Source organism: Hemibagrus wyckioides, linkage group LG26 (genome assembly GCF_019097595.1).
Source record: "Hemibagrus wyckioides isolate EC202008001 linkage group LG26, SWU_Hwy_1.0, whole genome shotgun sequence".
NCBI classification, from domain to species: Eukaryota; Metazoa; Chordata; class Actinopteri; order Siluriformes; family Bagridae; genus Hemibagrus; species Hemibagrus wyckioides.
The window spans coordinates 1,826,407-1,838,155 of record NC_080735.1 but is presented as its reverse complement, the minus strand read 5'-3'; the positions used below and the strand labels follow the sequence as shown (position 1 = coordinate 1,838,155).

Genomic DNA, 11,749 nt, shown 5'->3' with positions numbered 1-11,749 from the left:
GCTCGTCTCGCCTGCGCGTCGCCGTTTTGTTTTGTCAACCGGTGGATTTCATGCGCCATGCAGCCGCGGGTCTGACGGAGGGGAAAAGAGCTAACAGCTGTGGAGAAGGCCGCGGCGGGATTCAGGAATTCAGTTCGGATTGAAATATTAAATCATTAGCTGACATATAAACAACAAAAGTCGGTGAAAAAAAACATTATGGAGGAGAAGAAGGAGGAGGGCGAAGCGGAGATCCAGGAGCACGGACCCGAGCACTGGTTCTCCAAATGGGAGCGGCAGTGCCTGGCTGAGGCCGAGCAGGACGAACCGAGCGAGGAGGAACCGGAGCAGAGCCGGCAGAAGCTGTGGCATCTCTTCCAAAACTCTGCCACGGCGGTCGCGCAGCTTTATAAAGGTCCGCGTGCAAATAAGTACAAGAATGAGCTCGAGCCGATCTGTGCATGCTAAGCTAACCGAGATACCAGTTAGCTTGCTAGCTAAACAAAGGGCATAAGGCTAGGGTAGCTTGCCGGGGTAACTTCCTAAAACACACCGACGGAAAGCTGCTTTTTCGACCCCTAACGATCCAGACATGGTGATCCGACAAGTCCATGCACCTTTATTCCCCAATATATCCACACTAAAGGTCGCCTGCTGGTCAATAAAGCCCTACCCTGTAACGTTATCTTATGCTAGCCAGCTAGCTAGCTTTTATGCTAATACCGTCACTAATTAGGCGGCTCGATTATCTGCGCTCTCTAACTTGTACGTTTGTTTACTTCTAACTCACGGAATCCGTTTTGTGTAAAATCTCCCTTTCGATAGTCACATAAAGAAGCCACGGACGATTTAAAGGTTTTTTTGTTTGTTTTTTCACGCCTTTCATTTGGTGAAACAAAATGGCGAAGTCCTGGGAGGAGTTCCTCTGGGTGAAAATAACTTGAGACAATTTATAGCTGAAAGCATCTCTGTTTTCACCTCGCCGTCCCCTCGGTCCGACCTGCAGCACACACACGCTGTGGACCTCGGGTTAGATCTTTTCATCCAGAAATCCACATCATGCCTAAGAAGCGCTGGATTAAAGAATGCTAAGACACAAAATGGCGAAGGAAGGTTTATAGCCAGCCAGCTGAGTTATTACCATTTGTGCTGGAGTTATTGTTGGTCAGTCCGGCTTTTAACTGCTGCTCACTATGTGTTCTTGCTTCGCTTTTAGGGTAAATTTGCTGCTTTATAAGATGATTATTGACTCCATAACTAAATGTTTGTTCGCCCAAGTGAACTTGTTTTGGCTCGCAGTCTTGCTTACACGGTGCGAAATCTGATCAAAACTAAACCCACTACTCCCAACAAAATGGCGTCGTCCTCCTAGATATCAGATTCAATATTTAAAGTTTTATTATTGTCGCCTGCTAAACGTGCACATGTCACTCGTAACGCGTTTATTGTGAAGGGTTGTGAACTTTTGCTTGGTTTTCAGAGCATTTCCATCGAGCCTTTGTGTGTGTAAGGACATGTAGCCTGGCCGTGTCCCTAACAGCCCTCTGCTCCTTACATGACTGCCCTACAAAGTAATGACGCACGCGCCCTATCTAGTGCACTAGCTCTTCAGTTGGGGGGTGTTTGTGATTGAGCCTGCGACTGTATCATTAACCTTAACAGGCAGGGGAAATGATGACATGATGGTGTTTCTGGGAAATTAAAAAAGCACTTCCTGTCTTTTTTCTTACAGATCGAGTGTGTCAGCAACAGGGGCTTTCTCTGTGGGTCCCTTTCCAAAACGCTGCTACTGCCGTCACCAACCTGTATAGAGGTATGTTGGGTGGAGGGAACGTGTCGGGTGTGTTTACGGGGTAAAAGACAAAACTGTGTTGTATACAAGTGTTTAAAGCTGTGTATGGATTACAAACTGCACCTCACAGAAGATTTCTGGTCATGACCTGACCTCGGTGGTGCTGGGACTCGTAATGCACCCAGAGATGAATGATAAAGTTCTGACAGAGTGTGAATATACTTTGTTAAAAACGTTGGAGCGTTACTCTGCCGTGAGCAGAACCAGACTCGACTGTAGCGATGCCAGGTGAGCCAATCAGCAAGGGAATCTGAAATGATTGACAGATGTGTAAGTGTTTTGAATGGTCAGAACATTACCTGGCTCTTTGGAAGCTCTGCCCCTCTCTGTCCATCTCACATACCAGGTGCTGTATTTGGAAAAGTTTAGTTGTACACGTCAACTTGGGGAAAATCTTTATAATCAAAAATATAGGAACCCTGGGACCGGCAGCAGCACCGAACACTGCAGCACACGGTGCACGGCTCTGCGCTGTAGACAAATCTGAAAGTTAAAATAAAAGGAGGTGAAACGAGTCCAACTTGTGACTAGAAGCAGCACTGATGTCTTGTCTTCTGTCCCTCTACACGGAGAATGTTTCGAGTTTGTAAAGGTGAGCTATAATCCATCACGTCTGTAGTTAACGTGGGTTTGCACGCAATCTTTCCACAGAAAATGGTCTAACAGTGAAATTTTTTAGCAGACGGACGAGCTGCAGCTCAGCCAGCCGGAGCATGATGGTTACTGTAAGAACCATAAACAGAACTGTAGTGTAAAGGTTTTACACGTGACTCTCTGAGCCGCGACGGGGAAGCAGAAACGAAACACTCCTCACTACCTGACATTAACGAACAGTAGTGTTTTTAACCGAAGATGATTTCTACACACACTGATATCACGATGTTCCATCTCTTTTGTTGCTAGAGCGTCATCGTGATCGTCCGGTCCGACAGCTAGAGAACTCAAGCTCTTGTAACGTGGAGCTCGTTTCGTCCAGCAGAACCAGGGTACATGTAAACGCTGTGCCACGTCTCACATGCGCTATGACGTCGGCTTGTCACGTATTTGCATAACAGTAGTTGAGCTCATGCAAATGTGCACAGTGATGCTCCTGAACTTTATTTTAACTTCAACATCAGAACACGTCGGATATGTGGGCAGTGTGCAGATCGTGAACTATTCGAAAGTGTTGAGCTTCACACGGCGCTGCTGTCCTACAGACAGAGATCAAAAGAAAACCTGTGTGTGTGCGTTTAGGTGTATATATATATATATATAGGGTGTTGGTGATTCAGTGTGGAAACACACACATGTACCCTGGCTGTTATTTTTGTTAATATACGTGTGTGGACACATTATGTCACACAGTCATTATCTCTGTGAGAAAAAAAGAGTAGAGCTGATAGTCAGTCCGATCTGAGGTTGAATTTTCCCGCTGTTTGAATTTTAACTGACCGCAGGGTCGGAGCGTACCGCCGCCGGACAGCAGGTTGAACCACGGAGCCGACGTTCTAATGCTGTGTTAAATGTTGATGAATTTTCCAGAATTTGGGTTTATATTTATTATAAACTTGCTCACTTTTCAGTTAACGTTTCTTTAATGAAATAAATTTTTTGTGTTGTTTTTAACGCCGGACGCGGTCACACAACATCCCGTCACTCACAGCAAGGGATTTAAACCCCGTCTTCTCTGTAAGGAGATGTTCCTGTAATGAAGGAGTCTCCAGCGGCAGAGTGAGCCCTTTTCTCAGTGATGTGAAGCTGAAGTGTTCATATCCGCTGTAACGCCCGTAACTCTGGTGGGTGTTTCCCCGAGACGCTCTGTGTTTCAGGAGCAGATAGTAGACGTGCTGCAGGACCCAATCCTCACATCATATTACACACTGCAGAGACGTCTGTCTGACCAGCTGTAGCTGATTAATGACCCTGGGGTGAGGGGTTCTGATGTGTGGGTGTGTCTCGATTGTTTGTGGGTGTGTCTTGACTGTGTCTGTCTGATTGTCTGAGTGTGTGTAATTGTAGGGGACTTGTACTGGTAGATCAGACAGAGTGAGAGAACACTGATGTGCTTGATGACTTTGTTGAAATCTGAGATTAAGCTCTGTGGAGAAATATATTTTCTTCGTAGGACAAATTGAGGAGTTTTCTGAATTGAGGAGTGTTTGATTATAAATGACTGGATCACGTCTGTTATCTTTAGTGTCATCACTCCAGACCAGTGGCTGTGAAACCTGGCTGTTTGGGTCTAGCTAGTGCGCTAACCTCAGGGCTAAACAGCTTAGCATTCAGAGTCCAGTGTTCTGTTCATTCTCATCTGGCACTGCATGCAGTGGACGATCTGATCGTGTTGGGTTTAACTGTGGTACCGAATCAGAGTGTCAGGACGGACACAGGCCCAGTTTAACTGGAGATGAGAGAACGTCAGAAAATCGTGAATGAGAGGTTTGTCTGAGACACACACTCGTCAGCATGCACTGAAGCTTTCACACTGTTAGCTTGTGAGGAGTTGTTCACTGTGGATAAACGCTGTGGTGTTTTTTCTTAAAGCAAACATGTATGTTTTTAACATGTCTCTCGGGTCTAAACCTGTCCTGCTTTTGGGTCACAGGAATCTCAGAAAGTGTTGATTCATTGATTCCAGGCAAAAACTGAGTCAGTTGAGGAGTTGATTCATTGATTCCAGGCAAAAACTGAGTCAGTTGAGGAGTTGATTCACTGATTCCAGGCAAAAACTGAGTCAGTTGAGGAGTTGATTCTGCCCATTAAAACACACACACAGCGAATAACTATAGCTGCTGTTATGCTTTATGAGAGGTTACAGCATATAAGGAGTTTAGTCTGTACTGAAAAGGAAGAAAAACGACTCCAGATGAACTTGTACTTAATGTTCTAAAGACAGCTGTTGAAATCGTACTTGTGCAAACCCAGTGCTGCAACACAAAGTAAAGCCTGTGACAGCCTTGATCTACCTCATAGTTCATTCATAACCAGAGCGTCTCTTTAAGGAGGAATGCTGAATGTTTTAGTAAAATATGTCTGTATTTGATGTGTGGTAATGAAACAGCAGTAGGAGACGTTAACTGTTTCAGCTTGAGTATCCTGAGAGCTGCGTATTGAGCAGGAATAAAAATAAAGAAAACCACACACCACCGTGGCTGAATGTTGTACAACACAATAAACGGCACTCGGATACATTTCCGTGGACTGCCAGTGAGGTGGAACCTCTGCTTCAGATCCCAGACAGAGCGCTGGATTCAGGAGCGGTGTGGTGCCGATGGCATTCTGTTCTCCAACACAGGAAATTACACGTCATTTCAAAAAGACGTCAATAAAAACAAGAAATTACAGAACACAGAGTAAAGACACGCCGCAGACACCCGCAGGTTCACACTGTGGTGCTGCAACTTCCATTTTTACACACGCACACACACACACACTCTCTCTCACACACACGCACGCACACATATCTTGGAGGATGATTTCCATCTTGTTCTTTTTCCATCTTGGAGGATGTTTTTTTAAAAAGCACATATTTACAAAAAAAATCTATTCATATATACGTGTGGGTGACCTGCATTTCAATTCCTCTGTAAATAGTTCACCAGTTTGTTTGTTTTTATTTATTTATTTTTTAATTCCTTTTGTTTTTTTTGCTCTGTTCTGCACAGAGAGTGTTGAAGTGCACCAGCGCAGCTATGAGTTAGGCATTCAGATCGGCCACCAGCGCCGCAACAAAGACGTGCTCGCCTGGGTGAAGAAGAGGAGGCGGACCATCCGGCGCGAGGACCTCATTAGCTTCCTGTGCGGCAAAGCCCCACCCCCACGGAGCTCCCGGGCTCCACCTAGAATCGCCATGGCGCCGTCCTCGGAGACGAGCTCATCTGTGGAGACGGACCTGCAGCCATTTAGGGAGGCCATCGCGTTGCACGGTAGGTTTTAGCTAGACTTGAACACGGTAAACATGTGTTTACACCTGGAGACTCTGAGCTAATGGTGTGTGTGTGTGTGTGTTCCAGGCCTGAGCGGCGCCATGGCGAGTATAAGCATGCGGTCCGGCGCACCGGGATCGCCCACACACCTGAGCGCCGGCTCCACCCCCGGGCGCCGTAGGAACGGTCTCCACGACGTCGACTTGAACACCTTCATCGCCGAGGAGATGGCACTCCACCTGGACAACGGCACCCGCAAGCGGAGCTCCGCCCAGTGCAGTGATGTCATCACAGACTCGCCCACCCACAAACGCAATAGGATGATCTGAGCTGCGTGAACACCGTCGACACGAAGAAAAGGAAACAAAAAGATTACGAGAAAATCAAACAAACTAAAAAAGCCACTTGTCAGTCATCCTCCCATCTCTACTCCGAACGGGAAAACCTTGTGGCGTCCCGCCGCTTTCCTCCACGTCGAACGAAAAGAAGCGAGTCGGGAGGCGGAGCTCAGTGCAAAGTGCCCTTCCATGCGATTACGTCTACATACACTCACACACCTTTAATTCACTTTCTGTTTGTGTTGAATGTCCGAGCGTGTACGATGAAACTTGTACTGAAACTGTGTGTGTGTGTGAGTGGTGTGAATGTGAAGGTGTGTGTGTGTATAAACGGTGTGTGTAAGTGGTGTGAATGATATGAGTGTGAAGGTGTGTTTTTGGTCTGGTGTGTGTAAGTGTGTGTGATGCCTCCTCCAAACAGCGCCTGTCACTGCCCCAGCTCAGCTACCACACTGCGGCTTAAAGACAAGTGTTTTTTTTTTTAAAAATTGTTATTATTATTATTTTAATTTTAAATATGTACAATGTTATTTGTATTTTTATTTTATTTCTTGCCTTCTTTTTGTTTTGCTGCTCCAGAAGCAGGCACAAGTGCTCCAAACGCAGTACTTACTCTGTTGAGCATGACCCCGAATCACTTTTTTATTTTATTTTATTGTTATTTTTCTTTGACTGTGAAGCTCTCCTCCTTCTCATGAGTTCATTCTGTAATCTTCCACTTCTCTTCCTCTTCCTCCTCTCACTTCTTCCTCTTCTTCCTCCTCTTCCTCAGCACATCTCCGGTGTAACATTATGAAATGTAAATAACAGTAGGTGCTGACATAGACTTGTGGTACATATTGTAAAAAAGAGCTGTGCAGAGACCATTGAATTGTTAATGTACAATAATGATTCTTGCATTAAAGAAATGAAGCTTTTAACTAAACCCTGATTCTGTGCTTTCACATCCAGCAGAAAGGATCGATTTATTCATCCTTCACGCAGGGTCCATGTTTCTTTCACACGAACATCTTCATATCCTCATGCTGGAAAAGAGTTTGAGCAGCTCTCCTGCTGCTGGAGAAACGTCTACATGTTAAAGCGATGCTCCGATCTGAAGCAGACAGTCGTCCTGGCTGTAGCTCTGTAAATCACGTTTATATTAATGCGCTCCTTCTAATATGCTGCGGTTTCTATAGCGACGGCTCCATCACAGCGACTCCTGCAGCGGATGGGCTGCATAATCTTAAAAAAAACCCAAAACCTTTTATTCCCCAAAGAAAAATAGAACAACTGATGTGGTGATGTTCTCTGTAAGCAGATCTTTCTACCTTTTATGGAAGGAGTCTCCAGTGTCAGTACAATGTCAGTGTTTTCACAGTATCGAGCTTTTTGTTCACTCTAATAACTTCACAAGAAAAGAAGTGATCAAGTCTTTAATAGTTCTATAATATGAGCGATCTATTGTTTATAGCTACTATAATATGAGTGATTGAGTATTTGGTGCTTCTGAGTGATCTAATGTTTACAGCTAGTATAATGAGTGATCGAGTGTTTGTAGCTACTATAATATGAGCGATCAAGTGTTTATAGCTACTGTCTGAGTGAGTGTTTATAGCTACTATATGAGTGATTGAGTGTTTATAGCTACTATATGAGTGATTGAGTGTTTATAGCTACTATATGAGTGATCTAGTGTTTATAGGTATTATATGTGTTTATAGCTACTATAATGAGTGATCTAGTGTTTATAGGTATTATATAAGTGTTTATAGCTACTATAATATGAGTGATCTAGTGTTTATAGGTATTATATAAGTGTTTATAGCTACTGTAATGAGTGATCTAGTGTTTATAGGTATTATATAAGTGTTTATAGCTACTGTAATGAGTGATCTAGTGTTTATAGGTATTATATAAGTGTTTATAGCTACTGTATGAGTGATTGAGTGTTTATAGCTACTGTATGAGTGATTGAGTGTTTATAGCTACTATAATATAAGTGATCTAGTGTTTATAGCTACTGTAATGAGTGATCTAGTGTTTATAGGTATTATATAAGTGTTTATAGCTACTGTAATGAGTGATCTAGTGTTTATAGGTATTATATAAGTGTTTATAGCTACTGTAATGAGTGATCTAGTGTTTATAGGTATTATATAAGTGTTTATAGCTACTGTAATGAGTGATCTAGTGTTTATAGGTATTATATAAGTGTTTATAGCTACTATAATATGAGTGATCGAGTGTTTATAGGTATTATATAAGTGTTTATAGCTACTATAATATGAGTGATCTAGTGTTTATAGGTATTATATAAGTGTTTATAGCTACTATAATATGAGTGATCTAGTGTTTATAGGTATTATATAAGTGTTTATAGCTACTATAATATGAGTGATCTAGTGTTTATAGGTATTATATAAGTGTTTATAGCTACTATAATATGAGTGATCTAGTGTTTATAGGTATTATATAAGTGTTTATAGCTACTGTATGAGTGATTGAGTGTTTATAGCTACTATAATATAAGTGATCTAGTGTTTATAGCTACTGTAATGAGTGATCTAGTGTTTATAGCTACTGTAATGAGTGATCTAGTGTTTATAGGTATTATATAAGTGTTTATAGCTACTGTAATGAGTGATCTAGTGTTTATAGGTATTATATAAGTGTTTATAGCTACTGTAATGAGTGATCTAGTGTTTATAGGTATTATATAAGTGTTTATAGCTACTGTAATGAGTGATCTAGTGTTTATAGGTATTATATAAGTGTTTATAGCTACTGTAATGAGTGATCTAGTGTTTATAGGTATTATATAAGTGTTTATAGCTACTATAATATGAGTGATCTAGTGTTTATAGGTATTATATAAGTGTTTATAGCTACTGTAATGAGTGATCTAGTGTTTATAGGTATTATATAAGTGTTTATAGCTACTATAATATGAGTGATCTAGTGTTTATAGGTATTATATAAGTGTTTATAGCTACTATAATATGAGTGATCGAGTGTTTAGAGTGAGGCTGTGATTTTATTAGGAAATGATCACGTTTGTTGTAATAACAGTAAGAGTAAGAGTTGGAGGAGATCTCACCACTGTGTTGCTGATGATTTTCCCCAATTCTTTCCATCCTTAACCACTGAATCTTGGCCCTGGTTAGTGATTAAATCTCACAGAACAGCAAATCAAAACAAAATGAAGAAACCAAATGATAAATGAACTTGATTGAAACTTTATTTATTAATCACAGAACTTTTTTTGTGAAGTTAAACGTCTCTGAGTAACTTTAAATCACACGGCTTCCTGTTTAATCGCCGGCATGTCTGAAAGGCTGAAAAAAGAAAATTCACAAAGCTTACGGTCGACTTCCATTTAAAAGTTTCACGGACAATTACATGGACAATAAAACCTTCAGCTTATCATCAATTAGCATCACTTATTTCCGTGATTCACTCAGTTAAATATAACTAATCAGATGGCAGCAGCTGGAGGAGATAACGGGGGAAATGGGACGATGAGGCGGTGTTCTGACTGCTAATGAAGTCTACTGCGTTCTCCTGCAGTCTCCACGCAAGCTTCATGGAGGAAGACACGCAGGGTTTTTTTTTTCTACTTCATATCTCATGTAGGAGATACCACCTCCCCCACCAGCGACATGGACAGGAATAAAAATGTATTATAAATACATTGTATTATTATGTCTTATAAAGAACTAATCAGCCATGCTGTTATGTGATCTTTCATATTTCCGATATCTTTCTGTGTTTAATGTTGTGGAACCTTCTCAGAACAAGTTTTACATTTGGACTAAACCCGACTCTGAGAGCACCATCCCTGAGGACGTGAAGCACGCTGGTGGTGGCATCATGCTGTGCAGAGTTCTAATTCGCCTGTAGATTGAATGCAGTGTTTAGAATTCTTATTCTTATTATTATTGCTTAGTTATTATGGAATCGCTCCTCATTTCCTGAGAGCAGACTCTCCAATTTATTCAGAATGCAATTCCCCTCCTTCAGGAACTGCAGCTGAAGGATTTATTGATGCCAAGCAGAAGTTTCAATTAAAGTTTAAATCAAAGAGCACCCTGGGTATATAACCAGCTTACAGCTAACCCTCAATCTCACGCTCAGTGAATGCTAATAGATACCGGGATTCTGAAACAAATCCACCATTTCGGTTGGATCTCCTCAGAGAGATAGCGTAGCCATGATGTAGCCATGCTGCTGGAAGGAAATGTCAGATTGATATTTTCCGGAACGAGTCGACGTCGATCGCTGATACAGAAGCGTGCAGCGTTAAGCAGGTAGACTGTTAGCTTTAAACTGTTAAACTCTCACGGGCATATTAATGTGAAGATTTTCCTCAGAAACACGCCGCTAATAGCTGAACACTTGTCGGAACGATCGAGACGGGTTGCTGCTGAAGTTCTTGGAAGAATGCTGAAGAATTTTTGGATGAGGAAACAAGTCTGGATAAAATAAACGACTCAACAGCTTGCAGTGTTCAACCACTGAACTCCATCCAACAGCATGGCAGCAGAACCACCAGCACCACCACCACAGGCCTTAATACTGCAGCTTGCTTCCAGCTATTCTTTCTTTCTTTCTTTCTTTCAGTTGCATTGATTATGGATGATTCAGGACTGTTGATGCGTTAATGGTTTTGGATTCACATCAACAGTTCTCTCCATCTATTAACCTTTTGCTCTGGTAACAAGCAAATCTGTCTGAGGAGAAATGAGAGAGCTTCAGAGTCAATAACTCTCTCTCTCTCTCTCTCTCTCTCTCTCTCTCTCAGAGAGAGAGAGAGAGAGAGAGAGATTGACTCCTTCACTCACACACAAGGTGAAAGATTCAAAATTCTTACATTCACTTCAATACAAAATATTTACGTTAGATTAGCAAAGGCTAACAACAAAACAGTTTTAATCCTAATCTCTCCATTAGGAATTTTATTCCTTTGTGCTAAAAAAAAAGTCATTTCATTGTGTTACACATGTTCGCTTATAGAGAAATGAAACGAACTCAGAGTAAAGTGTGGAGATTTTTCATTTTAGCGACCTACCTTTAACTTTTAATTTGTTGGGAAAAAAATCCTTCAATTATCAAAATATCATACAAACACTATATTGCCAAAAGTTTTGGGACGTCTGCCTTTCCATGCACATGAATGTAATATGGAGTTGTCCCGCCCTTTACAGCTATAACAGCTGGGAAGGCTTTCCACAAGGTTTAGGAGTGTGTTTATGGGAATTTGACCATTCCTCTAGAAGCGTGGTCATTTGTGAGGTCAGGCACTGATGTTGGACGAGAAGGTCTGTCTCACAGTCTCCACTCTAATTCATCCCAAAGGTGTTCTATGGGGTTGAGGTCAGGACTCTGTGCAGGCCAGTCCAGTTCCTCCACACCAAACTCACTCATCCATGTCTTTATGGACCTTGCTTTGGTCACTGGTGTGCAGTCATGTTGGAACAGGAAGGGGTCATCCCCAAACTGTTCCCACAAAGAGCATGAAATTGTCCAAAATGTCTTGGTATGAAGCTGAAGCATTAAGAGTTCCTTTCACTGGAACTAAGGGGCGGAGCCCAAGCCCTGAAAAACAACTCAATGATCTGGAGGGGTGTCCCAATACTTTTATCAACATAATATGTGTTTCTAATTTTCAGAGAGTGGAGGTAATAAAATGA

The 11,749-nt window shown here is 42.0% G+C and overlaps 1 protein-coding gene across 1 annotated transcript; it reads left to right on the top strand.

Annotated features, from left to right (window-relative positions):
• The first annotated feature begins 40 nt into the window (after positions 1-40).
• On the top strand, positions 41-7,002 carry hapstr1b (HUWE1 associated protein modifying stress responses b). The gene is made up of 4 exons (XM_058380585.1): positions 41-394; positions 1,712-1,792; positions 5,479-5,739; positions 5,827-7,002. The coding sequence occupies exons 1-4, from the start codon at positions 199-201 to the stop codon at positions 6,066-6,068; spliced, it is 780 nt and encodes a 259-aa protein (XP_058236568.1). The 5' UTR covers positions 41-198; the 3' UTR covers positions 6,069-7,002.
• The last annotated feature ends 4,747 nt before the right edge of the window (positions 7,003-11,749 follow it).